At 43.3% G+C, this 25,020-nt stretch overlaps 2 protein-coding genes across 2 annotated transcripts; one reads left to right on the forward strand and one right to left on the reverse strand.

Moving 5' to 3' along the window:
* Nucleotides 1–1,687: 1,687 nt before the first annotated feature.
* Nucleotides 1,688–11,829, reverse strand: tes (testis derived transcript (3 LIM domains)). The gene is made up of 6 exons (XM_046394797.1): nt 11,478–11,829; nt 8,911–9,457; nt 7,267–7,824; nt 5,059–5,274; nt 4,800–4,958; nt 1,688–3,394 (listed from the first exon to the last, which is right to left on the reverse strand). Exons 1-6 carry the CDS (start codon nt 11,561–11,563, stop codon nt 3,203–3,205), a joined length of 1,758 nt encoding a protein of 585 aa, XP_046250753.1. The 5' UTR covers nt 11,564–11,829; the 3' UTR covers nt 1,688–3,202.
* Nucleotides 11,830–17,739: 5,910 nt separating this feature from the next.
* On the forward strand, nt 17,740–23,741 carry LOC124062427 (carboxypeptidase A1-like). The gene is made up of 12 exons (XM_046395183.1): nt 17,740–17,940; nt 19,228–19,426; nt 19,585–19,666; nt 19,763–19,897; nt 20,033–20,137; nt 21,193–21,294; nt 21,406–21,507; nt 21,617–21,727; nt 22,016–22,106; nt 22,495–22,694; nt 22,896–22,980; nt 23,393–23,741. Exons 2-12 carry the CDS (start codon nt 19,359–19,361, stop codon nt 23,578–23,580), a joined length of 1,269 nt encoding a protein of 422 aa, XP_046251139.1. The 5' UTR covers nt 17,740–17,940; nt 19,228–19,358; the 3' UTR covers nt 23,581–23,741.
* Nucleotides 23,742–25,020: the final 1,279 nt, after the last annotated feature.

Consider the following 25,020-nt stretch of genomic DNA (forward strand, 5'->3'; position numbering starts at 1 on the left):
GCACGGGAGGTGGTACGTGTCAAGTCAGGATTCAAGTAAATACAACACAATGCAAATTCCTGTGACAACTGAATCACAATGCAAATTCCTGTGTTAGAGAGCAGCACAATGCTAATTCAAGTACGAAACAAATCACATGCAAATTCCAACGAGCACACGGGGTTACAGGAAGAAGGCCACACCCCTCTCTGCACTGCTTTTTCAGTTCTACTTGCAAGTGCTGTATGTTTTCACAAAACAAAAGCTTCAGTTCTTAGATCAATACTCTAAGTCTGAGGCCAAAAATGCCCTAACTTCCTGTGGAACAGCTGGACAAGGGATTTCTGACACGATATCATCAGAGAAAGGAGGGAGCCTGTTGCAGTCATAACCCCAACTGCGTGATCCTGAAGGTGGACGGCCGATTCGGTCACATCAGTTCTGGCAGAGTTATGGTTGAAAGAGGGGAAATAGCAGTGCAGCTTTGGGCCGACTGCCATTTGAGACAATGGGGCTTCTCAGAGATGGAGCTTCCTTGAATTGTGCACCGTTTCCACAGAGTGAATGAAAACATGAGCCCCTGAGAGGTGGTTTTTCCATCATGACCGGCCTGCTACAGAGTTCCCATTAGCGCTTAACAGCTGATACGTCAGAGAGGTTTTGTTTTTGTGCAGGAGTCATTTAGGTTTCACTTTAAAATTAGCCTAAGGGGTGTGAAAACTGGTGAACGCACACTAACCCACCTGAGTTTGATGTTGGTTTGAGCAATAATTCCTCATTTACTGTGCATGTTTGTCGTAGGATTTCAACAGCATGAGACTTTCATGGTACGATAACCGTCACAGACAAAGACTGAGTTTAACAGGAGCACCAATTTTAATACCATTTCTCAATTAACGCGATCAAAGTCCCTTCACATCCACACAGGTGTGTTCAGTTATACTGATTAGACCTCCGCTCAGCTGCATGAGGGGAACGACATGAGGTCACGACCCTATGCTCCAAGAGAAGACACAGAAGGCACATCATGGTGGTAAATGCAAGGATGTAATTAATAACATGAATAAAGGCTGTGTTCAAATGAAGGAAGCCTGCACACTGTGGTCACTGGGACATTTAATGGGACATCAACATGACTGGCTTTACATGTGCATATTGGGGCAGTCGTGGATCAGCGGTTAGGGTGTCGGACCCGTAACCGGTGGATCGCTGGTTCGATTCCCCGTCCCGGTGTCCATGGCTGAGGTACCCTTGAGCAAGGTACCTAACCCCCGCTGCTCCCCGGGCGCTGCACGCGGTCGCCCACTGCCCCGGGTTTGCTGTGTGTGTGTGCACGTCACTTGGGTGGGTTAAATGCAGAGAACAAATTTCGTTGGAGTGAGTTACCTCCAATGACAAGATATGTCACTTTCCTTTCCTTTTATCCTGCATGACTGGATGCTGTGGATCATGTGAATCGCCTCATCTGCTGACCTCCACTGTTACCTGAGGCCTGAACCAGCAACAGAACCGGCGAGCAGGTTCAGCCGCTGCAGCAGGTCCGACAGAACAGGGGCGACACAGATGTCCAGGTTGTACACAGAAGGTCCCTGGAAGACGTATTGAGCACAAGTGAAAACACCTGTGTGAGGCTTTAATCAGCTGGGAAAAATATCAGGCATTTAAGATGTGGTGAGAGTTGGTGTTCGTCAAATGACTGAAAAACAAATCATTTAAAGTGCAGTTTATTGCTTGAAAAAGGAAAGCTCATTGTACAAAAAAGAACACAAATCGAGAGAGACACAAAACTGATTTATGTGAAGCAATTTCCAGTGTTTTTTCCTGAATTCATTACTCCTTGGGTAATGCGGCAAACCTAAAATTATTCCTACACAAGGACTTTACAGTGTTTAGATCCATCAGGAGGCCAGTGGATGGTCTTGGGAGAAACGTTTACTTCCATGTGTTAACGTTCCTGCCAATTCCTAAGTACTTACAGAGGGAGAACGCACATTTTCTGCACTGCATTACTGCTGTATTGCGCTTTTCCCCTTTATTTACTGACTGGTGGACATTTTGCTCGTAATTATTCAGAATTTTGATTCATGTGGACAAAATTTTGACTCATGTGGACACAACACTAGAGAACAATTTGTGGAAGCTAACGGAGATCCTAATAAAGAATGAATAATGAAAGAAACACCAAATGCAAGCTGACACCGTAGCAAATCACATCAGTCAGGTGTCTGATCAGTTCCACAGCACTTTCTGGGGATAAAGTTTGTGATTGTACTGGATTGAACTGTATTACCCAATGCTACCAGTCTTATCAAAGATAAGACAATCCCATATCTGTGCAAAATCCATCTTCTTTATGCACTTTATTCACATTAAGACAAACAAGGGGGAAGACATTAGACACACCTGACACACAGAGTCCTGTCTGGATCCAAACCAGCGGTTAAATGCAGAGCTGTTGTTTGGACAGCAGTAGCGTGTACAGGTGTATCTCTTAACAGTTAACTGGCCTATACTGTAAGGGTTTCACATTGTCTTGTTCTTCTAAAATACAATGAAAATACTGCAATCAAACAAGGACAGTGTGTAGTCAAATACCTTCTTTAAATCCTGGAGGTTGAATGTCTTAAATCAAAGGGAAAAAAAGAAGAGCTGCATAATGATTTGATTGAGAATATTTTGATCTCAGCTTGATCTGGACTACAGTGCACAGGAAGCAGATCAACCCTAAACTGGCCTAATACTGCTGCATGGAGGAGAGAGGATATTAGTAGTTTTTTGGGGAGGGAATGAAGAAAGCTGTAAAAGCAGCACATTAAATCAGTACCAACAGCTCTTTTGTGTACAACAGTGCTAATACCAGTAGACTGAGACAGATTCAAAGTTAAAAACTGGAAGGCCCCTTCAACTGGTACAAAATGAATCTCATGAGTAAGAAAGAAGTGTTGAAAGAAGATTTAAGGCAGAGGGCAAACTGGAAGGCAGAAGTTCAGGAGTCTTCTGTGACACAAAGAAAAAGAGCACCCAAATGGAAATGGACTCACTGTTATTGTATTTCTCCATATTAGAAGAATCAGGCACTATTTTCCTTTAACACATTCCATCATCTCTGCCTTCATCCTGCTACACCAGTGGTTGTTTTCCCTGCTCTGGTTCTAGTCTAAGCTCAATCTGTCCTGGTTTCACAAGCGGTTGTAAAAAAGATGGAGCGACATGTTTTGGCAATCTAAGCCATGGTTTTCTTCTTGCACTCCACAGAGCAGAAGAGGAAGCTCTGCACCGCCATGAAGCGCTGGCCGATCAGGCACTTGGAGCATCCGGAGCACTTGAAGCACTGCGGTTCGGCGTGCCAGTGGTGCTCGCCATAGGAAACCCTCTGGGCCTCCGGCTCCACCGCATTCTGGCAGGCTGAGCATTTCTGGGATGAGAGAGGATTTAATAATGTCAGTTCTCTATAGAGATTTTTACTTTGATGTTTTACATTTCTTGCTATTGTTATTCAAGCTTTCCGCTTTCTCAGTCCGCTGCTGAGAAGATTTCAAACTACGCCTTACGACCATCAGATGAGCAACATAACAAACACAAAGTCAAATACCACAAGATGCTCAGAAATGTAAGAGATATCAGTCACAGAGAAAATACTCAAGTGTTTTGAGTGAAATTTTCCTTTAAAGCCAAGACGAGTTGGTACATGAGCTATGAGATTGACTCTAAAATCCAGAAACTTCACTGACATTTTTAAACAAGTCAACAACTTTATAACTCAGTGGAACGTCTACATTTGAAAACCAAGCAGGTGGTTGACTGCACAGACAGAAGTGAAGGCGAGTGTGAAGTCGGTCAAAAACAGGGACTCTGAGGGGGATCATGTTGGATTTATCATGTAAACACGCGCTGGCTGCTTCACATTTTTGACTTTGGGTGGCCAGAGTTCATTCACAATCCTTCTTTCATATCATCTTTAAACACGTCTGTTGTTGGTAGTTGTTTTGAATGTCAGCCTCATTTTTATTGTCTTTAATTATAAAAACAAAACAAAACAAAATACTGATGTGGCAGCAGAGGGCTTACTATCAAACACAAACTGAAACAAGTGTATTTACCCTGTTTTTAGAGAAAATATTTGATGTGCTCCACACGCACTGCTTCCTCTGACATCACTGCCAAAAACAATATTAATGCACATGCTTTAATTGCTACTGCTGACAGGCTGACAAAGCTGAGTCAGCAGGCCCTGAACTTCTACCCACGAGTCAGACAATGAACGTTTCTATACCGTGTCCACTGAAAGCCAGTTTAATTAGCATGAGACAATTTGATCCTATCAACCAGCAAACCTTGCCACAGACTTTTTCAGTAGTGTTTTTAACTTCAATCTTGAATCTCTTATTTTTAGTTAAAATCATTCAAAAGGTTATTTTTTAACAAATGAAAACCTTTCCGTCCCTGAACAACTGCTTTGATGTTCTCAGGACCAGACTGTTCCTGTTGAGGCCTTTTCCATTCTGTTACTTAAATGTAAATAATTTTCTACTGGCTTTTCTATGTTCCCTTGTGTTCCTCACCTTTTATGTCTTCTCTATTGGCCTTTGAATTGACTTGTTGTTGGAATGAGCTACATAAACAAACCTTTGACTTGTCAGTCTGAACAGGACTTGCATTTCTATGGTTGGTGGGTGTGACCCTCGTCAGGGTTACTCGAGCTCCGAATGCCTGCACTCAGAGATCTGAACTGTGGTTTGGACACCAGCTTCCAACAAACAAATACTGAAATTTCAACTATTTAAACAAGCAGAAACCCAGAGAAAGAGGGCCTGTCTTACCACAGCGTAGTTCTTCATGTAGCAGGGCTTGCAGACAGGCTTGTCATTCTCCATGACGTACGTCTCCCCAGCAAGGACACAATCACAGTCAAAACAGCAGAAGTGCTTCAGATGCCAGTTCTGGCCCTCGGCCTGAGTGTACTCATTGGAGAAGATCAGCTGTGGACAAACACGCATCAAGATTTAGCTTGAACAGCGCAGAAAATAGACAAATAAATAAATAAATAAAAATAACTGAGATCATCCCGTCCCCCCTCACCTCATCGCAGCCTCCACAGCGCGGCTTCTCACTGTCTCCATAGTGGCGTCCACAGTACAGCTTGCCTTTCTTCCAGAAGTAGATCATGTCCACCAGCAGCTCGGAGCAGGTGCAGCACACGAAGCAGGCCGGGTGCCACAGCTTGTCGTAGCCGGCCCGCTCGACGTACACGGCTGGGTCACCCAGACGCATCGGCTGCTGGCAGTGATGGCACGACTTCAAGGGGGAGAAGAGGAGAGACGGGTGATAGTCTTCAGTTTCCTGTTAAGTTTTGTTTGGTAACTGGGCTACTGCTAGTAACACCTGATTCTCCAAAACTTCAAGATGTTTTTTTAGAACCATTTAGACGACAACACGTCAAAAAACACCAAACTATGTCGGAACAGCTACATTCTGTCCTGAAAAGACTTCTTTCAACCCCTTTGGTTCACACAAACAGCTATTATATCTTTCCAATTCTTCCATAGATTTACACAAAGAGTAATGTCCTTCTCTCTGGGTCCCTTTCAAAGTCAAGTTGGGTCTCCTTTGATCTGACAATGGAAGCACTTGTGCTTTTCATCTGACACCACAGTCGCCTCTGAATGGCACACTCTATTGTACAAAACTGGTGGAATTCCCCTTTATAAAACAGAAGCGTGGTCGATGTGACCCTGGTGTTGTCCATGATGATGAGATGGTAGCTGGTGGAGCTGAGGGCAGAGACAGCAGCAGGAGAACCAATTGTCGCCTCATAGCAAGAGGGTTCCAGGTTCAAATCCCGGTCTGGGCCCCTCTGTGTGGAGTTTGCATGTTCTCCCTGTGCCTGCGTGGGATTTCTCCGGGTACTCCGGCTTCCTCCCACAATCCCCAAAACATGCACATTAGGTTAATTGGCTACTCTACATTGCCCCTAGGTGAGAGTGCTTGCGTGTGTGGTTGTCTGTCTTTGTGTGTTGGCCCTGCGATTGACTGGCAACCAGCCCAGGGTGAACCCCACCTCTCGCCCGTAGTCAGCTGGGATAGGCTCCACCTCCCCCGTGACCCTGATGGATAAGCGGTATAGAAAATGAATGGATGGATGGATGGAACACACGGGGGGAAAGAAAAATAAAAATAAAATGCTGCAGACTTATGCCGTCACTTCAACACTGTTACTCTTCCATAACCACTGCTGCTCCTTGTTTTAATATCAAAACCCTGAAAACATGAGTCACAGTAGAACTAAGAGCAGGAATAAATCATAAGACTCCACACAGTAAGAATTAAGTGACTGCACATGGTGAAGGAAAAAAGACTCCAGTTATGCCTCATGACTCACTGTGAATTATAATTAAATCACCAGTCATCACCCTGAATGGGAAAGGCTGAATTAGAGCTGGTCTTATGGCACCACCTACTGTCCTGTCTCTGAGCTACACCGTGTTTTTGGCATTTATTACTGATAGTAATGCTTTAAAAAAAAAAAACACTTTACAACTGTGGTTCTCAGCCTGCAGGGAGGAACCTCCCCAACACATAAATCTGAGGGGGTCAAGAGATTTTTATGCCAAGAAAACAGAAAGACGCATAAATTTAGTTGCAGTTAGTAAGAAAGACAAAATGAATTAATGTGGGGGGAAAAGTGGGGATGGAGGCAGGGCGGGGGGCGGGGGGCGGTCACCTTCTCAGATATACAATCAGGGATGAGGGTCACACAGAAGCAATCTCCTGCTGCATCACAAGCAACAAACTGCATCATCATCTTCGCAAGAACGGGATCAGTCATGACGGAAACGTTAATGTCTGTACACTGTTAGTACGACAGGTTGCCTACAGTCAACAATATGAGGCACTAATAAATAGATTTATTTATTGATTATCATTGATTTGATTTTTCGAGCCCTTGATGGAACAGTGCCCCTGAAGGAAGGAGTGTGGTCGTTTAAGGGCACTTCTGCAGATTGGAAGTCTGTTCTTATGGTTGACTGAACCTCAGCTGTTCCACCCTCCGACCTGCTAAACTGCTGACTGTGTTCTTGTTTAATACAGTATACTAGATCAGAGAGACATGGTAGTGAAACAAATGATTTTTTTCCAATTACGTTTCAAAAATGTGTATCAGTGTCAGAAAATACCCTTTTTAATGTTTAATGATGATAATTTCAACTGACTCATACAGCCTGCATGGCAATAAAGTGTAGCTGTACATGAGAGTGACAGACTGGTAAAGCCATATAAACTGCTTACAAAGGTCTGCTGTGGTAGTCCAGCTTGGTGAGCTCCAGGGACGCCCATGGATCCAGCAGTCGCAGTGGTACCCAGTGCGCCTCCAGCTGGCCCAAAATCAGCAGATGGTAAAACTCCTGGACCAAGAAGGGGTCCAGCACCACCAGGTCTTGGTATACCTTCTCTACCCCCTGTTCCAGGTCCAAAACCAGCTCCAGCACCAGCTATGCCACCAGCCCCGGTGCTAGCAGCAGGAGTACCAACTGCAGGTCCAAACCCTGCACCTCCAGCACCAGGGGCACCTCCAGTCCCGACGCCGGCTCCACCCTGCCCTCCTGCCTGAACCAGAGCCATTTCTTCAGGCAGCATAACATCTCCGACCCCCAGGGCCTCATCCTTGTACTTGCGGACGTACTGTTGCATTTGCTTGACCTCGGCGGGGCTCAGCTCGTGGCACTTGGACGGGTCCTGGTCGTGCTCAGGCAGCTGACGGGCCATCTGCTGCCGACGGTAAACGGCTCCCTCGGTACCGGCCACCGGACGTTTCTCCGGTGGGAGCAGCTCGATGTAACGCACCGCCTGGAAGTCAGAGGAAACATCAGGACAAACTGTTTTCCGCAGATGGGATAAAGGAAGAGTGTGTGAAGGACAGAGCTGGGAAGAGTGCAAAAGGAGTAGTTAAGGACCAATCAGAAAGAGAGTAAGAGGAAATAATTGGAAAAAACTTCTGAAACAGAGACCTGTGGTGAGAAAAACATGCAAAACAAGAGTCCTCGGATACAGTGGTAGACTAAACAAACCGATATGGGGCTCACTACTGCAGTTTTAAAGTTCTGGTAGCCCAAACAGGAGATTACATTCCCTTTTTAATTATCATTAATTATTATTATGAATTGTTATAAGCTACACAGATGGACTAAACAAACTGTGTACAAAAGCTTGATGAGTTTTCGAAAACGTTATTATAACAGACCTTGTAAACTTCAGATATGACAAAGCAGCTGTTCACAGATGTGTCATTTTAACCTCTGGCATTAAATGAGTTATCATAATACACAGTCATCAACAACACCTGATCTTAGGTTTAGCACTTCGAGGAACTTTCACTGTTTCACTGACATTTCTAGATTCAACACATAATCAACACATGTTAAGCTAAGACTCAGAAGCTGCAGTCTTGCCAGTAAAACAGACAGATTTATGTTCCAGAATTACTAAAAGGCACTGACAGGCTGAATTTACAGCTGGGCAAAGTGCCGAGGGCTTTGCTGAGGACACGGTGCGTCACGTCTACAAAACATAACAAAGACCACGAATAACTGACTCCAAAGTCTTCACATGGAACATAAACTGACATGACATCAGTTGAAAAATCACAGCACTGAGCCCTCCTATGCTGTTCAGGACACTTTCTTTGTCAATTAAATGCTTCGGCTACTTCCTAAAACCTGAAGTGACATCTTCGAATTTCTAGTTTTGCCTGACCAACAGTCTAAAACATAAAGATGCTCAATTCACAATTCTACAAAACAAAGCAGCAAATCAACACATTCGAAAAGCCTTAACCAGAGAATGTTTGGCATTTTTCCTTGATAAATGATTTAAATAATTAATCTACTCTCAAAACTTACATTCAGTCATTTTAGCACTAATTTGAACCCTTACCAGATGCTTATTGGCCACTGGAGGTGCCCACTCATAGGTGACAGACTTCATTGGCACATCTTTGGGGACTGGTACCACACTGGCAGAAGTGGGGCTGACAGCAACTGGCACTTTGCTAGCCTTGACTGGTGTGACGCTGCCTGGTACTGCCTGGGCCTGAGCCTGAGCCTGAGCCTGAGCCTGAGCCTGAGCCTGAGCCTGGGCCTGAGCCTGAGACTGAGCCGGAGCCTGAGCCTGGGCCTGGGCCTGAGCCTTGCTGGCTGCTGTACCTGCAGCAGCTCCAGCAGGCTGTACAGGACCAGCTGTGGCAGAGGGGGGCACCACAGAGGAAGACGCACTCGGCGGTACAACGTAAGCAGTGCCAGGGCTGGGCAGAGTGACGGTCATCATGTTGCTGTTGTAGCTGGGGATGCCGTCCTTCTTCAGCTTGGCGATGAGGCCGGTGTATTTGGTGTCCTCGAACAGCTTGCCGACCTTCTTGTTCTCCTCTGACTCCATCTGCACGTTGTGCTCTGTGAGGCCACATTTACAGTTTCGGCAGATTTTTCTGTAGAGGAGAAGCAGAGGAGAACATTTAGGACTCAAACATCTTCGTGTAGAATATCATACTCTCTTAGCTGCATTGTATTTTATTTTTTAAACAACAACAACAACAAAAAAAATAGCACAGCAATTACAGTCCAGTACACCATACTAATCCAACAAGCTCAGTGTGCACATATAAGCATTCTTCACATGCCTCAACACAACTTGCTTTATATTTGCAGAGGAAGCATGACATAATTTATGACGGCACAACATGCTTCAGCATGAACAGACCCACAGATTTCACTCAGCAGAGTCAAGCTGTGTACAGTTTGATTCGTATGGGTGAGAACAAGCAGCAGTAATGAGTGTTCACATTCAGGTGAATTATTACGACTTGTCCAGGAGAAAACGTAAGGCTATGTTGTAAGGTGCCTGCTGAAGAACAAACGTGAAGTAGAAGCACCGTTCTCTACAACAGATACAATATGTGGACAAAATTACTGGGACAACAGACTATTAGACCAACAGGGACTTTGTGACATCACATTATAATTTGTGCCCATTCATGCAGTAGAGCATTTGTGAGGTCACACACTGATGTTGGACCAAAAGGCCTGGCTCACAATCTCCGTTCCAGTTCATCCCAAAGGTGTTGGATGGAGTTGAGGTCAGGACTCTGTGTGGGCCAGTCAAGTTCTTCCACACCAAACTCATCCAACCATGTCTTTATGGAGCTTTGCTTTGTGCACTGGGGCACAGTCATGCTGGAATAGAAAAGGGCCTTCAACAAACTGTTGCCACAAAGTTGGAAGCATAGCATTGTCCAAAATGTCTTGGTATGCTGAAGCATTAAGATTTCCCTTCACTGGAAGTCGGGGTCGAGTCCAAACACTGAAAAACAGCCCCATATCACATAGGGTCTGCATCTTTTAACTCAGGATTACCTTCTAACCCATGAAGACTAATTCTTACATGTGTGTGTATCCAAACTTGTGAGCACATTTCCTTCCTCATTAACCATGAGAAGCAGATTCCTTTCATTTTAAATGCAGAATTGTTTACAACCATGTTTTCTTGCTTATCCCTCCCTGTTTTTGGATGGCACACTGCAGCACATATTAATGTGTTACCTCCACCCGATAACAAGTGGATTGGTGTGTCACTCGTGTGTGCAAACACATTAAAACCACCACTGCTCACCCATGGTGGACCTTTGTGGTGGTGCTGTGCTGGGCTTCATGGCACCTGCTGTCTTCAGAAAAACTAGCCAAGTGTGGATGATTGCCCAGACAGAACAGCATTTCATGAGCCAATGGTCCACTGGTACATATTGTGACAGAGAACCCTGGGAAGCCTGGCCGTCCATTCACTACCCCAGGTCTTTTCTACATGTGTCGTCTGTCAAAAAAGCGTGGGAAACTTTGTAGAGGCGTGGCCTAGAGGGCTCTTCTCTGCCTCAAATTAGTTATTTTGTTGACGCAGAACCAGAAGCACCCATAAAGGCTCCACTATCCCCACTCCACAGCATTAATCAGCCCTAAAGGGGTCTCACAGTGGCCTGATGTCTCCACTATCTCCATCATCTTCTTTGTTGACAATAAACTAATGGGACGTGGGACTCGGAGACAGACGTGAGGAGCAGCTGTGCTTAGGAACAGCATGTTCCTCAAACCAAGACTCCTGCTGCTATTGGCATACTTTTAATTAAGCAAAGGGGAAAGTGATGTTATTGACCAGTCTGGTGTATGAATGGAAGTCCTCTTCAGTATTCTTGGATTATTCGGTGAACAACGTCCTGAATAAGCATGTTTTTCTTCAGTGTCTGGCTTCATTATCGTAGTCTAACTTACCTGGCAGCTGCCACTAAGCAGCCCCACTGGGGGATTCAGGGCTTTGCTCAGCGGGCCCATCTCTGACCACAGTTGCTGCTCATTTACTTTAATTACCCAAATGTGTCCAGTCTACACACGGGAAGTTAAGGGAGCTGTCAGACTTGATTCTGTGACGGTTCTGTGCTGCTTGACAGAAACTTAACAAACCTCCAGAAATGCAGCTCGAAGCCTTCGCACTTGTCCTTGCATTTCAAACAGGCCGCCCCAGCGCCAAACTCGTGCCCGAGGGTCATCTGCAAACAGAGCACATGAGAGAGATTACAAGTGCTGCCGGTTTTGTATGGACTGCTGCTCCACTGCTTTCCTCAAGCAGGGCTGGACAAATTACAAGAGGCTGTTATTTGCTCTAAGATGAATTGAAAAGCATTTAATAAGCTGTTCTGGTGCTGCACTCAACGGACCGACATCAGACTGAATTCTCAGAGGACGAAGACCCTTTGAGGATGCTCAGCATGTGAAGTAACTGCTGTGGAGTGAAAAGGGTTCAGAAGTAAAATGACATCTGCTATCTGACTGGCAACAACAGAAATCACAGCACACAGATGCAAAATTGGGGATAAACGATGAAATAAATGATTTTTGACAATATAACCTTAGTTTGGATACAGTGTTTAAGATCCTCTGAGCTTTCTTATGAGAGTTCAGATTTTTTTCTTTTTCTTTTGACTTTATCCTGCCCACTTTTCTGACTCTCCTCTCTCTTTGTCCACGTGCATCCTTCTCCTTTGCTTCAGCGTCACACAACGCTCATGTCCACCTTAAGTCATTACTGCTGTTTATGACCATATATGGTCAACTATTCAAAGCCTTTTTAGCCTGGAGGGATCCCAGCAGGCACCTCTTTTGTCAGTGTGATGTTTTTGACCCAAACAACAGTCACTACTGAAGCATGCAGACTTTGACTCTCATTTTTAACGGCAGAGTCGTGATGCCAATGTTGCTATAACTACACTGTAGCAGTGAGACTCTCCTCCACCGGGAGCTTTTGTCAAGCAGAAGAATGGAGCTCAGCTGTGTGATACGTTACGATAATTGAAGACACACATCAGTTAATCTCAGATTCTTAAACTTTCACTGTTGCAGGCAGCATTAACAGATTTTTAGGAGTAAATGCTGAACCTGCAGTGATTGTCAAAATAGAGAAACAAAAAACAAAAATAGAGAAAAATGTTTCTTTACTACATTAAATCCAATTAAAATCCATCTTAATCACACATCACTTTCATGATGAATAATTATTTCTACTACTTTCCTTAAATGCATGATATCCCTCTACTTAATGTCTCACGTTGTATTCTGTATTTGTGTGTGTTTAATCGGTGTTATAAAAGTCGCTGAACATCATATCTGTGTATCAATACTCTTGACAACTTAAGTCTCTAACTTAAGTGATCTGTCAGTTTGAGAGGATCTCCTGTCTCAAATCTAAAAGCATGTGCTGGGATTTAGAGCAAACCAAGTTAAGTGTTCACTGCTTGTAGAAGTCTAAATATTTGTCTTTGGCGTAGTGAGGACGACTGGCCATTTTTGGCTGAGGTCACTCAGGGTGTGCGACTTTTCTTTGGAGAAGAGTTTCACAAACTGCATTAACGGCAGACCGATGACTTTGTATTCTGACTAAGCCTGCAGGGTGGTTAAGACCATGACTACACTCTGTAGTGAGGTTGTTCAGACACAAAGCTTACAGTTCAGGCCTGATGAGTCACTTTCATGAGTCATCTGAGCTGCAGACCAGTGGCAGCTGTAACGACAGAAGTCAATGGCCAAGGAGCCACTTTAATTTCAGGAGGCTACCTGCTCTCAGAACATGACCAGTCATCAAAACGCACGACGTGAGCTTTTACATTTAAACTTGAGTGTTATTTTAGTTGCCTTAACATTTATTGCAGTGCAGCAAAATGTCTGCAGTTGATAGCAGAACAAATCTGTGTGCATTAAGAACAAAGTTCAGTCGGTCAGACAGTTGATAAGCGGCTTTTTCATTGTTTAATCAGACCTTTCCTGCTTCACACTACAGCACCAGTATAAGTTTGGTTTCATTTCGCGAAATGACAATACAGCACACATTCTTCTGACCAAAACTTCCTTCTTCTGACAGCTTGGGTGGGAGGAATATGTCTAATATCTAATCCATCCATCCATTTTCTATAGGGTCGTGGGGGAGCTGGAGCCTATCCCAGCTGACTACGGACGAGAGGCGGGGTTCACCACCCTGGTCGTCAGACTGGTCGTCGCAGGGCCAACACACAAAGACAGACAACCACAAAGACAGACAACCACACACTCTCACACTCGAGTAGAGTAGCCAATTAACCTAATGTGTATCTTTTTGGTATTGTGGGAGGAAGCCGGAGTACCCGGAGAAAACCCACGCAGGCACATGGAGAACATGCAAACTCCACAGAGAGGGGCCCAGACCGGGATTCGAACCTAGAACCCTCTTGCTATGAGGCGACAGTGCTAACCACTGCACCACTGTGCTAGCTAACGTCATCCGAAATGCCATTTTAACTCAGCCTCCTTGCTGTTACTCTGGAGACGGTTTTCTGTTTAGATTTTTGTTCAATGGCACTTGTGTGGCTGCTTGCAGTCCATCACAGAGAAATCTGAAATGTGTTGGAGCAAACAGAGGACCAAGTCATTCTATTCATTCTAAGAAGAATGTGACACAAGATGATGTCAGAGCCTTCAATTCAACAGAAATGCAGTGATGAGGATTTCCCTGCATGCACACGTTGCTCGCAGTCACAATTTATTACCACAGCAGTCCTTTTGGGAAAACTAAACGATCTTGATTGAGCATAATGTTTCCTAAACACAGAGGTTGCCTTTCTTGAAATGAGTAGTTTGACAGTAATTACAGCAGCCTCTCGCTGACTGCGGCGCCCCCAGCGACCTGCAGCCGCTGAAGACTGATCTCCTCTGCGGATTAAAAGCAGATGTGGGACTGGCTCTGTCTGGGTCATCCAGCTGTTCAGGCACACTTTCCAGCAGCTGATTACTGTGTACACTGTAAAAGCTCCCACTGCGTTAATGCAGACGTTAAGCATCACTGATCAGTAACTAGCACACAGATCTGAAGACACAAGAATATGTTTTAGTTATATTACAGGCGGTTATGTGCCAAACAAGGAATCAAATGAGACCTTGTAGAAAGACACAATGACTGGTGTATCCTGGAGTAGTACACAGTGTGGGTAGCAAACTATGCTTTAGTTTCATGCCACACATGCAGTACGGAGATCACCAAGTGCTTCAACTAGTTTTAATTGCCAGTTTGTCTCTGCATGTACAGCAAGAATTACATGAATTAGGTTGAAAATATACCGCCCTTTGGTACACAGATTTTAACTAAATTTTTACAGTCAGACGTACAGTTGACTGAAGTTGGAGCTTAGAGCATGAATTACCAACAACGCCTGCAGGGAAAATGAGCCCTGAGAACGGACACTGGACCGCCAAAAGACATCAGCTTTATATAAACTAATAACACGCAATATTCAATTTACTTACATTTCAGTTGTGATTATAGGTTTTTTTGATTGAGCTCTGCATTATTATAACCTTAAATCTACACAGAACAGTTCCAAAAATGTGTAAGTTTCCAGTTAGTTACGCTGTGAATATCGTTGGTCACCGACAGAAAGCTGAAAGAATAAAATACAAAGACGATGATGTAAAATAAATTCTCTGACCTTACATGAATGAACATCCCGTGAACTAACAATGCAGCCTTTTCCAATTGTTCATCCGTTTGGGTCAGTGAAACACACATTTTAATTAATTAACAGAGCAAACTAATAACAATTCCTTCTCCGCTGTAAGACCAAATACAATTAAAAGCTCCCTTAATTTTATTTATCCTTGCTTAAATGCTTAAGTACACTACATTGGAAAGAACACATAACTTAATTTCGTTGGATTTATAATAGCTCTACGATTCGGCAGCTGTGTAATTCAAATAACAGTATTTACACTGCAAAATTAACTTTTATAACAAGCTTGCATTTTACTGCTTTTATGATTTTATCCCTGGAAAATAGTCGCGTTGCAGCGGGGCACATGGCAATGCGCACTAATACAAAAACAATATTATATAAACTAGGGCCGTTTGGTGCACAGTATCCATGCGGAAGTTTCCATTGTTTTCTATTGTTTTGCTGCTCCATTTTTCTGCGTGTGTGCGCACGGGGTTTACTCGGTCCAAGACGAAGCGATTCGCAGCTAACACTGCTGTCAAAACCAAAAACCGGACTAGAAACGGACCAGAGAAATCATACAACAGCCCGGTTTCACTCTCGTCTTCTCCTCGGAGGTCCTGCTCCCCATGGGTGTCGGTTTACACAGAATGATCTAAGTGGTTTCCGGTTAGACCTGTCAAAATAAGACCCCTGTTCGCGGGCAAGGATTTGAAAATTAAAATACTTGTGTCTGAGAAGTCAAGCCACTATAATATTCCGTATAATCCGCGAAATAAAAGAGACTTTAATGAGCCTCATTTTGATAAACGGAAAAACTCACCCATTGAGACAAGAGTGGCTTTGTTAAATCTACAATAAAACAATTCAAGTTAGTTCGAGACATTTTCATGTATTCAATTGTCATAACATAATAAAGATCACACTGCTCTTGAAAGAAGAAGAGAACACAAGAACACCAGTCAGCTGCTGAAAAAAATAATGTAAAATAAAAGGTAAATGGACAACATACTTATTTATTTTGAAGATAACAACTTCTTACTTCCGGAAAAATGTTTACGTCCTGTTTCGAACTTGACGCGGCTTTCACTCTGGAGGTCCCGTTCACTTTTCATTGATTTTCAAGGCGGGACTTGCACGATAATTGAGCTTTGTTTTGACCAATAGAAATAGAGAGAGCGGGCGCTGGAGCGCAGGAGGACCAATCATAGAGCAGCAGGGGCGTGTTCTTGTCGTAACAAAGGATGTAACAGTATTTTTTGACAGATTTTACCTGCTGTAGTTCTGACTTTAAATTTGCAGTTTTTCCTTTTAAAGAGTTTGATTTTTATCACTCATATAATGAAGTTATGAGTTTTTGTGAAAGGCCTGTTGTACAAAATATGTCAATAAGTGTGGTGAATTTTTCCTTTGGTTAAAAAAAATCTGAGTGCTGTGGCACACTTTGGAATGAGCCATGGACACACACAGAGACACAAACCACACCGCAGCGTGTTTTGTGATGTTTCTCGCTGAGACGCTCGTTGCCTCAGTCACAGGAAACAGTGCGGTTAGCAACTTCCTCTGTGAACTGCTGCTGGCCTTTTCAAACGAAACAGTGTCACACCCTGACAGGTCGGATTGTGTCATCTCTCAGGGATCCAGGTTGAATGAGTGCACATGCTGTGCTCATTCAGCAACACTCTGCTTTGCTGTGACGTCTGATCTAAGCTGTCTGGTATGAACATCTGCAATATAACATTTACTTTAGTGTTTTAGCGTCTCTAAACTCTGACAGCTGTTCTCCCGCATTTCCAGAGATGCCATATCCAAAACTTCATACAACCCCATCAGGTCTCGTGAAGCTGTGCAATGATGTGACCCACGACCTCTGATGTGTAGAACGTATCTTGCTCAAAATGATGGGCACTAATGTTCCTCACGTGACCAGAAAATGAACAGATGATCAAAACCCTTTCTCACAGATTAAAACTGTAAATATAAAACCTGCGCTTTTAAAATAAACAATCAGATTCTATCTCTCTGTGTGATGGAGGCTGGTATAACAGGGGAAACCGGTGCCGTGGCGTCCATATGCTGATTTAGAAATGTCATTAGGTTTGTTTTTGTCACACCTGTGAGCTGGCAGCGCTCAGTGTTGGATGTAGACTGCCTCCCTATGCCAGATCTAAAAATTTACCTTCCTGGGTGTACAAAGCATCACTGAGACTAGTTGCTCGTCAGTCAGCACCCCTGGCGTTTGTCAGGGGTCATTAGATTCTCCCCCAGATGTAGTTAAAGTTATTGATTGCAGTTTTAAAGCAGATCAGCCTTGGTCTTCCAACTGGACAGCACTACATCCCTGGTAGACATCATTCATTCATTTGTTGTCTCATGTGAACAAAAATATACCTCATACAACATATACAACCAATAACTGCTAAATTAATTATAAAATCTTTTCTTGTTCTATTTCAATATGATTTTTACATCCTGGTATCACAGGCAGCATATAAAACCAATTTTAGAAGCAAATTTAATTCTGTCCTACTCTTCCCATACAACAAACACTTCACACAGAAGACGACATTTTTCACCAGATAAGAATACATCAAAACAAGGGAAGTTAAAACTCTCAAAATGCTGGTTCACTGTGACGAAAACAGAATTCAGACATGACTGCAGCTGATGCCTTAAATGATGCCTGAACCGAGCAGGTAGGAGCTTAGTGTCTTGCTCAATGACGCTTCGGCAGGATGCCAGCTTTCCTGTAAGTTTCTGTGAACTAGAAGCCACACAGCAGCTGTTTTCCACACCTGATTTTGTCTCGGCTCCCGTCTCTTTACTTTTCCTCTGCAATGTCCTTATCAGCTGGGTTGTATAACAGAAACTTGCAGTTTCTGGGACACGCACACTGGAATGAAGTCAAATTAGTGAGTAATGCCAAGGATCTTTACTTTACTATTATGTGAATTGACTGTAAATGATTACATGCTAACCTGTGTACGTTGGGAACGACATAGGAAGGTATGAGGAAAAACCCAGATTTGATTTAAATTCAGATGTGCAATGTGTGATGTGCAATGGTCAATACTGAAACATTCTCAATGACTGTACCCACCAATTGTGACTGTTTTGGAGATAAAAAACAAAAATATTGTGTTAGTATTGAGTCTCACTCTTATGCGGGTTTTCTGTTTGTTTGTGTCAGTGACACATTTTTTTTGTGGATATCTCATTTTATGATGAAACCCTGCGAAAGCACCAGATGTGAATTTTTGCACTCTGACATCTCCAGTTGTCTCGTGGCTGGAAGTGTTTCTCTGCTAGCAAGCAGACTTCACAGTACATGTATTCCAGCTGCTGGTTTAAATTTAGCCCACTTAATCTGCTTTCTGAGTGCAGTCTTGCCCCAACAGTAACAAAGAGGAAGCTAAACAGGCTGCTTCCTGTTGAACAGCGAGATTTCATCTTGAGCTGTAAAGAGAATATAGACCAGCACTTCATGTGTTCTTTAATTGTATTGTTTCTTTACATTCTTTTAAAATTTCTCACTCGAGGAAAAAATAAATCACTGAGATCAGGGGGCCTCGTTTATAAAACAGACTCAGCGTCAGTTTAATGTATAAATTTAAGCAGAAATCTGTGGTCAATTTAAGTATTAACCACAGAAACAGCCTGCAAAGCTCAACTTGATCAAGAATCTGCAAGATGCACCAGAGTAGGATGTTCAACACTGGGATGTTGGATCCTTTGAGCCCCGTGCATTGAGAGAGAGGGAGGTCCCACCTGTTGGGAGGATGGATTTGGCTTGTTCCAGTGCATCCCACAGATCCTCAGTTAGACTGGGACCTTGAGAGTCGGCAGGCCATTATGGCATTATTTGAGACATTCCTGAGTTGTATTCGAAATGTGCCATTGGTTTGGGAGGGGGGGTATTTGGTTTGCAATGTTTAGGTGGATGGTGTGTGTCAAAGAACATCCACACAATCGAGAGGAATCCAAGGTTTCCCTGAAGAACTTTGTAAGAAGATGACTAACTTCACCTGACAGTGGCGTTAATGCTGTGGCTGATCAATGTATGTAATTTGACTTAAAGAGGACCCTGACTCGATTCTACAGGCAGACCTTAAACAACCTTGTCATTTTACACTGAACACAACTTCAGATCTGTGAAAACATAAAAGTGTGTGGTGCAACTTTTGGTCCAATATCTCCAGGCTGGTGTGGGAAAAGGACCAGCTGCTGACACACCTCCATCACCTTAAGCAAGTTGTGGTTTGGACCCGTGACCTGGCACACTCGGCCATAAAAGGCTGCGTAAGGTCCCACCAGGTTCACACTGTTGGACATGATGAGGTGGCTGCTCGCACTCACTGCGCTGTTTGTGGCCGTTCTTGGCAAGGAGACGTTTGAGGGGTAAGTCAGAGCCTTTCAACACTGAAACACGAAAGGACACAATAGCAGCATCAACCTGCCCCCCTCCCACCTTGGTCTGATACTGCTCGTGCTGAAATGGGTGCAAAAGGCTTAAACTGGTGGTGCTAAAACCAAAAATTGTGGTTCTCCTAATACAGGCATCAGGTGCTTCGCATTCTTGCAAAAGATGATGTCCAACTGTCTCTCATCAAGGACCTGGAGGACATGATCCAGTTCGAGGTCGTTTATCCACCACTAACAATATTTCACATTTCTAAATTCTGAGAAAAAAATGGAAAGTAAACAATTAAGTTTCAACTAAACCTTTTGTTTCAGCTGGACTTCTGGAGGGGGGTGACTGATGTGGACTCTCCTGTGGATGTCAGAGTTCCCTTCCACAGCCTGCAGTCTGTCAAAATCTACCTGGAGAGTCAGAACATTGACTACTCCATCATGATCCATGACCTGCAGGTATGAGACCAACCAACAGCCTGGATGTTCAGGGCAGAACAGGAGCAAAGCTGGAGTTACTGCACTGACTGAATAATGGATATCAAAAAGGAGATGCCCTCTAACTCAAATATGAATGATGTTATTGTCCTGCAGGTGATGCTGGATGAGGAGCGGGAGGAGATGCAGTCTGCTGCTCGTTTTGCTGTGCCCAGAAACACTGACGGCTATGACTACGCCAACTACCACACCCTCAGCGAGGTTAATGCACAAGCACACTCCAGCTACACAACAACAGACAACTTTTATGGAACAATTTTTACTTAATCCTTGGTTCAAAGCAAGTAACCAGGGTGTTTTTGTGGCATTCATACATTAGATAGTAATAATTTTCTATAATGTCTGATATAAACCATCTCAGCAGCTGTTCCCCATGAAGGCCTCTTTGAGGCCCAAGAGGGACTTCACAAGAGGGACTCAGAATCATAAAATCAGCTATATGCAGGATGGGTTTGGAAACAAATGCAAATAAAACTTAAAAGGCCATCCATCCATCCATCCATCCATCCATCCATCCATCCATCCATCCATCCATCCATCCATCCATTTTCTGACACTTATTTGGGCCAATTGCTAAATTGACATCAAGGTTTTCCAGCTTCTCTGTGGCCTTCCTGAGCTATATGAGGTATACAGTCTCTACCCTGTGTTCTGGGTCTACCTCGGGCCACTAAAAAGGTAGACATGGGCCAGAACAACATCAACCGGCTCCTTTCAATGTAAAAAGGCTTAAAAGGGCAGTGGCTCCAACTCTGTGCTCTGTCTACTCTGTGATGTCTAAGCTCATCTCTAAACCAGATAACAGAAAAAAAACTCAGTCTGACTGCTTGTAACAATGATCTCACAACTCTCATGCACAAATCCACCTGTCAAGCTCAAATCACTACCACCATTTTCTGACAGAGAACCTTGGCCTCAGATTTGAAGGTGCTGACTCTCACCATCCTGTCCTCCATAACTTACCTGAACTCCTCCTTGTAGCCCTTCAGGCCATGCAGCACATGTCCTCTGAATCAGGAAACCCCTGGGCCAAACAAACCTGAAATGCCTCCTGCTTCAGTTTCATCTTCAGAACTTGGACCTGATCAGCTACATCAGTAGGGCACTTTGAACAAGGCTATCATGTTGCAATCCAAAGTGACAGCACTTCGGCAACAGATTTAAACTCACTCAAGACCAGATACTGCTGTAGAGAATTATGTCACACTCAACTGATGCACATGAAATTAAAGACCAGAATATTGTCTTTGGTTTAGATCAACAGTTTCCAGGACATGCTGGTGGCTGAGAATCCCAACATGGTCAGCAAGATTGTGATTGGTAAGAGCTACGAGGGTCGTCCCCTGAATGTGCTCAAGGTAAATTAAATATATAAGACTGTAATTCTAAAAAATGCCTACACTTACATGTAACAGCAAATTTTTGCATGGAATTTTGCTTGACATCCTCTTTCCTCTCCCGTGTCTCAGTTCAGCACTGGTGGAACCAACCGTCCTGCCATCTGGATCGACACTGGAATCCATTCCAGAGAGTGGGTCACTCAGGCCAGCGGGACCTGGTTTGCCAAAAAGGTATTTTGATCATTCTCACGTTGTTTTTGGTTTTTCTTCACTGTCTCTGCAGCTTCTGACCACTAACGTGCTGCACTGAATATTGCATCCTGTACATTTCTGTGAGTAGATCGTGACCGATTACGGACGCGACCCTGCTCTCACCGCCATCCTCAACAAGATGGACATCTTACTGGAGATTGTGACCAACCCTGATGGCTACGCGTACACCCACTCCTCAGTGAGGGCCTAGAGCTGGAATTTTTACACTAACTGATTTCAGAATGACTCCCTGCCACATTCAGATATTTGATTGAAGTTATTCATGGTGCTTTTAAAATGCTTTTTAAATGTGATATTTCATAGACTTTTCTAAGTTTACAAGTTGCACAGGTGATAACTTTCCAGTTTGAAATTTGGTCACTCAATATGCCCAAAAAGACAGGAACTGGTGTTGCCAATTAGTCTTAGCCAACAGGACGATAACATGTAATAAATGTCTAACAATTTGTTTCTCTGATGTTTCCAGAACCGCATGTGGCGTAAGACCAGGAAGCCCAACCCTGGCTCTAGCTGTGTTGGAGTCGATCCCAACAGGAACTGGGATGCTGGTTTTGGAGGTAATGTATTCCTTTTTAGCTGGAACTTCAGATACAGACATCGCCTCAAATAAGTGATCACTGAGAAGGATTATTTTTGTACGAGTCAATGTATTTTAGTGATGTCCATAGCTGTCTGCCAGTGTCATTCTCGATACTACCACCAGATGGTGGCAGTGCCAAGTTTTTTCCTGCCTACTTACAGTGGCTTTAAACAGGAAGGCTTTTCAAGAGAGGTCTGGTAAGCAGCCCACATGCACAAATTTGCCACAAAATGCTCTCCAACATGCAGAGGACTTTATGGGGAAATTTGTGCCATGAGTATTTCTAAGGTATCAAGTGTTCAGTGGATGTTTATGGACAGATAGTGGGATCCATTTTCTATGTCTTTGTTGCCATCCCTATCTAGAACCTGGTGCCAGCAGCAGCCCCTGCTCAGAGACCTACCGTGGACCCAGCGCTAACTCTGAGTCTGAAGTCAAGTCTATTGTAGACTTTGTGAAGTCCCATGGTAATATCAAGGCCTTCGTCTCCATCCACTCCTACTCCCAGATGCTTCTGTACCCCTATGGCTACACCAGGACTCCAGCCAAGGACCAGGCAGAGCTGGTAAAATGCTCTTTGCTTGCATTATGCAGAACTTTCTTACTTTTCATATCATACTGAGTGTAGATCTTCTCTGTGGGTTCATCAGTTTTTCGGTTTCTGTGAATGTTTGTTTGTAGTGTTAGAAATGTAAGACTTTGTGACAGCAATAAGAGAAACTATGAACAAAAGTTTATATGTCATCATGGTAATGTCTTCCCACAGCACAATCTGGCTCAGAAGGCCATCACTGACTTGGCCTCCATGTTCGGTACTCGCTACACATTCGGCAGCATCATCGACACCATCTGTAAGTTTCAGCAAGACTGATTATAATATAGATTTAATTTGTCCAACTCAATACCAGGCATAAGTAAATGTTGTATTTCCTTATGCCTTCTTAATTTAATTTTATCACTACTTTAATTGCAGAAGTAGAGGTTGTACTGACATGAAACATGCACATGAAAGAATTTTATTAAACTGATTACTTTCAGCCTTTTAGAACTTATTGTACATAGATCAAAAATACATTCTCAGTCTTGACAAAAATTACTGGATTAAGGATTTGATTGTAAGCTCCCTGACCAGCTAGATCATTTTGTAGTGTGTTATGGAATGGCAAAGCCAGAGCATTTCAGTTCTGATGCCACAGCTGATGACCTCCATTTTAGCTGTATTTTAAATTGAAATGTCCTGATCCACACCTGTTTCTACTGCAGACCAAGCTAGTGGTACCACCGTTGACTGGACCTACAATCAGGGCATCAAGTACTCCTACACCTTTGAGCTGAGGGACACCGGCCGCTATGGCTTCATCCTGCCGGCCAATCAGATCATCCCCACCGCCCAGGAGACTTGGCTGGCTCTGATGGCCATCATGGATCACACCTTTAAGAACCCTTACTAATGTGTGTTTGTGTGTGTGTAGTATCCTCTCCTCCCTGTGGAGAGGATACTGTTGGCTAATGTCACCTTTTAAATGTTGTCATCATCATCATCACTGTACTTCATTTTACAGCAAGTAAAAACCCCAAACAGACAAATAAATGACAACACTGGAAAACTGCACTTTTGATTCATTTGTGACTTGAAGGCCTTTTAAACTGGATGCATGTTGGACACATTTATGCATTACATTTGGGGTTCTGCACTTCACATCATTTTGTTTTGTTATTTCCTCACCCCTTATTATTTCTTCCTGTGTTAACTGATCTCTTTATGTGTCGATCTCAGCTTGTGAAGAACAAGCAAAAGATACTTGACTAAAACTGTCATCATAACAAGCTCAAAGTTTGCACTCTGGGCTTTTTCCAAGGATATTTAATTTTCTTCATTTTCTTTTGCTTAAACATTTCTGTCTTTACTGTGAACAGCACAGAGTTTCCATCCAGAAAACTGTTGAACTGAATCAGTCCCTCAGTTCAAGCAGACTTCACCAACTGACAAGTCACTTGTGCAAGTTGATCTGATGACATTTCACGTCTGTTTCAATGAGGAAACAAGTCAGATGCAGCAAACAATTTTATGTTTTATTTGACATTAATTTACAAACACAATCATCTGATTGAATCATTAATGACAGTTAAGACTACTGGTGAAAATAAATTACTTATCACAAAAAGTGCTGCAGAGTAAATTCATTTTTTCTTTAAACGCACTTCAGAGGAGATTGTGTGAGTGTATCCAAGGTGTGATAAAGAAATTGTGTGATAAATGTTTTCGTGTAACAGTATAAGAAGGCATGAGGAAAAACCCGGATTTGACTTCATTTCAGATGCTGACAATGTTATCTGATGTGCCATGGTCAATATTCAAACATTCTCAGTGACTGTACCTTCTAAAATGTGACTGTTTTGGAGATAAAAAGCAAAAGTATTGTGTTAGTATTGAGTCTCACTCTTATGCGGGTTTTCTGTTTGTTTGTGTCAGTGACACATTTTTTTTGTGGATATCTCATTTTATGATGAAACCCTGCGAAAGCACCAGATGTGAATTTTTGCACTCTGACATCTCCAGTTGTCTCGTGGCTGGAAGTGTTTCTCTGCTAACAAGCAGACTTCACAGTACATGTGCTGCTGGTTTAAATTTAGCCCATTTAATCTGCTTGCTGAGTGCAGTCTTGCCCCAAAGAGGAAGCTAAACAGGCTGCTTCCTGTTGAGCAGCGGGACTTCATCTTGAGCTGTAAAGTGAAGTTAGACCAGCACTTCATGTATTCTAAAATTGTATTGTTTCTTCACATTCTTTTAAAATTTCTCCTTGGAAAATGTAGTTATTTACACAACATTGACAGGAAAAGGTGACAAGGACACAAGGACAAAATAAATCACTGAGATCAGGGGCCCTATT

This window comes from Scatophagus argus, chromosome 7 (genome assembly GCF_020382885.2).
Source record: "Scatophagus argus isolate fScaArg1 chromosome 7, fScaArg1.pri, whole genome shotgun sequence".
In the NCBI taxonomy this organism is placed as follows: Eukaryota; Metazoa; Chordata; class Actinopteri; family Scatophagidae; genus Scatophagus; species Scatophagus argus.

Coding starts and splice junctions, on each gene's coding strand:
- tes (XM_046394797.1), bottom strand. CDS start 11,563: ATGACCCTCGGGCACGAGTTTGGCGCTGGGGCGGCCTGTTTGAAATGC. Junction 9,458..11,477: donor TTCGAGCTGCATTTCTGGAG/GTTTGTTAAGTT, acceptor TCTCCTCTACAG/AAAAATCTGCCGAAACTGTA. Junction 7,825..8,910: donor CAGTGGCCAATAAGCATCTG/GTAAGGGTTCAA, acceptor TCTGACTTCCAG/GCGGTGCGTTACATCGAGCT.
- LOC124062427 (XM_046395183.1), top strand. CDS start 19,359: ATGATGAGGTGGCTGCTCGCACTCACTGCGCTGTTTGTGGCCGTTCTT. Junction 19,667..19,762: donor AGGACATGATCCAGTTCGAG/GTCGTTTATCCA, acceptor CTTTTGTTTCAG/CTGGACTTCTGGAGGGGGGT. Junction 22,107..22,494: donor CTGGGATGCTGGTTTTGGAG/GTAATGTATTCC, acceptor ATCCCTATCTAG/AACCTGGTGCCAGCAGCAGC.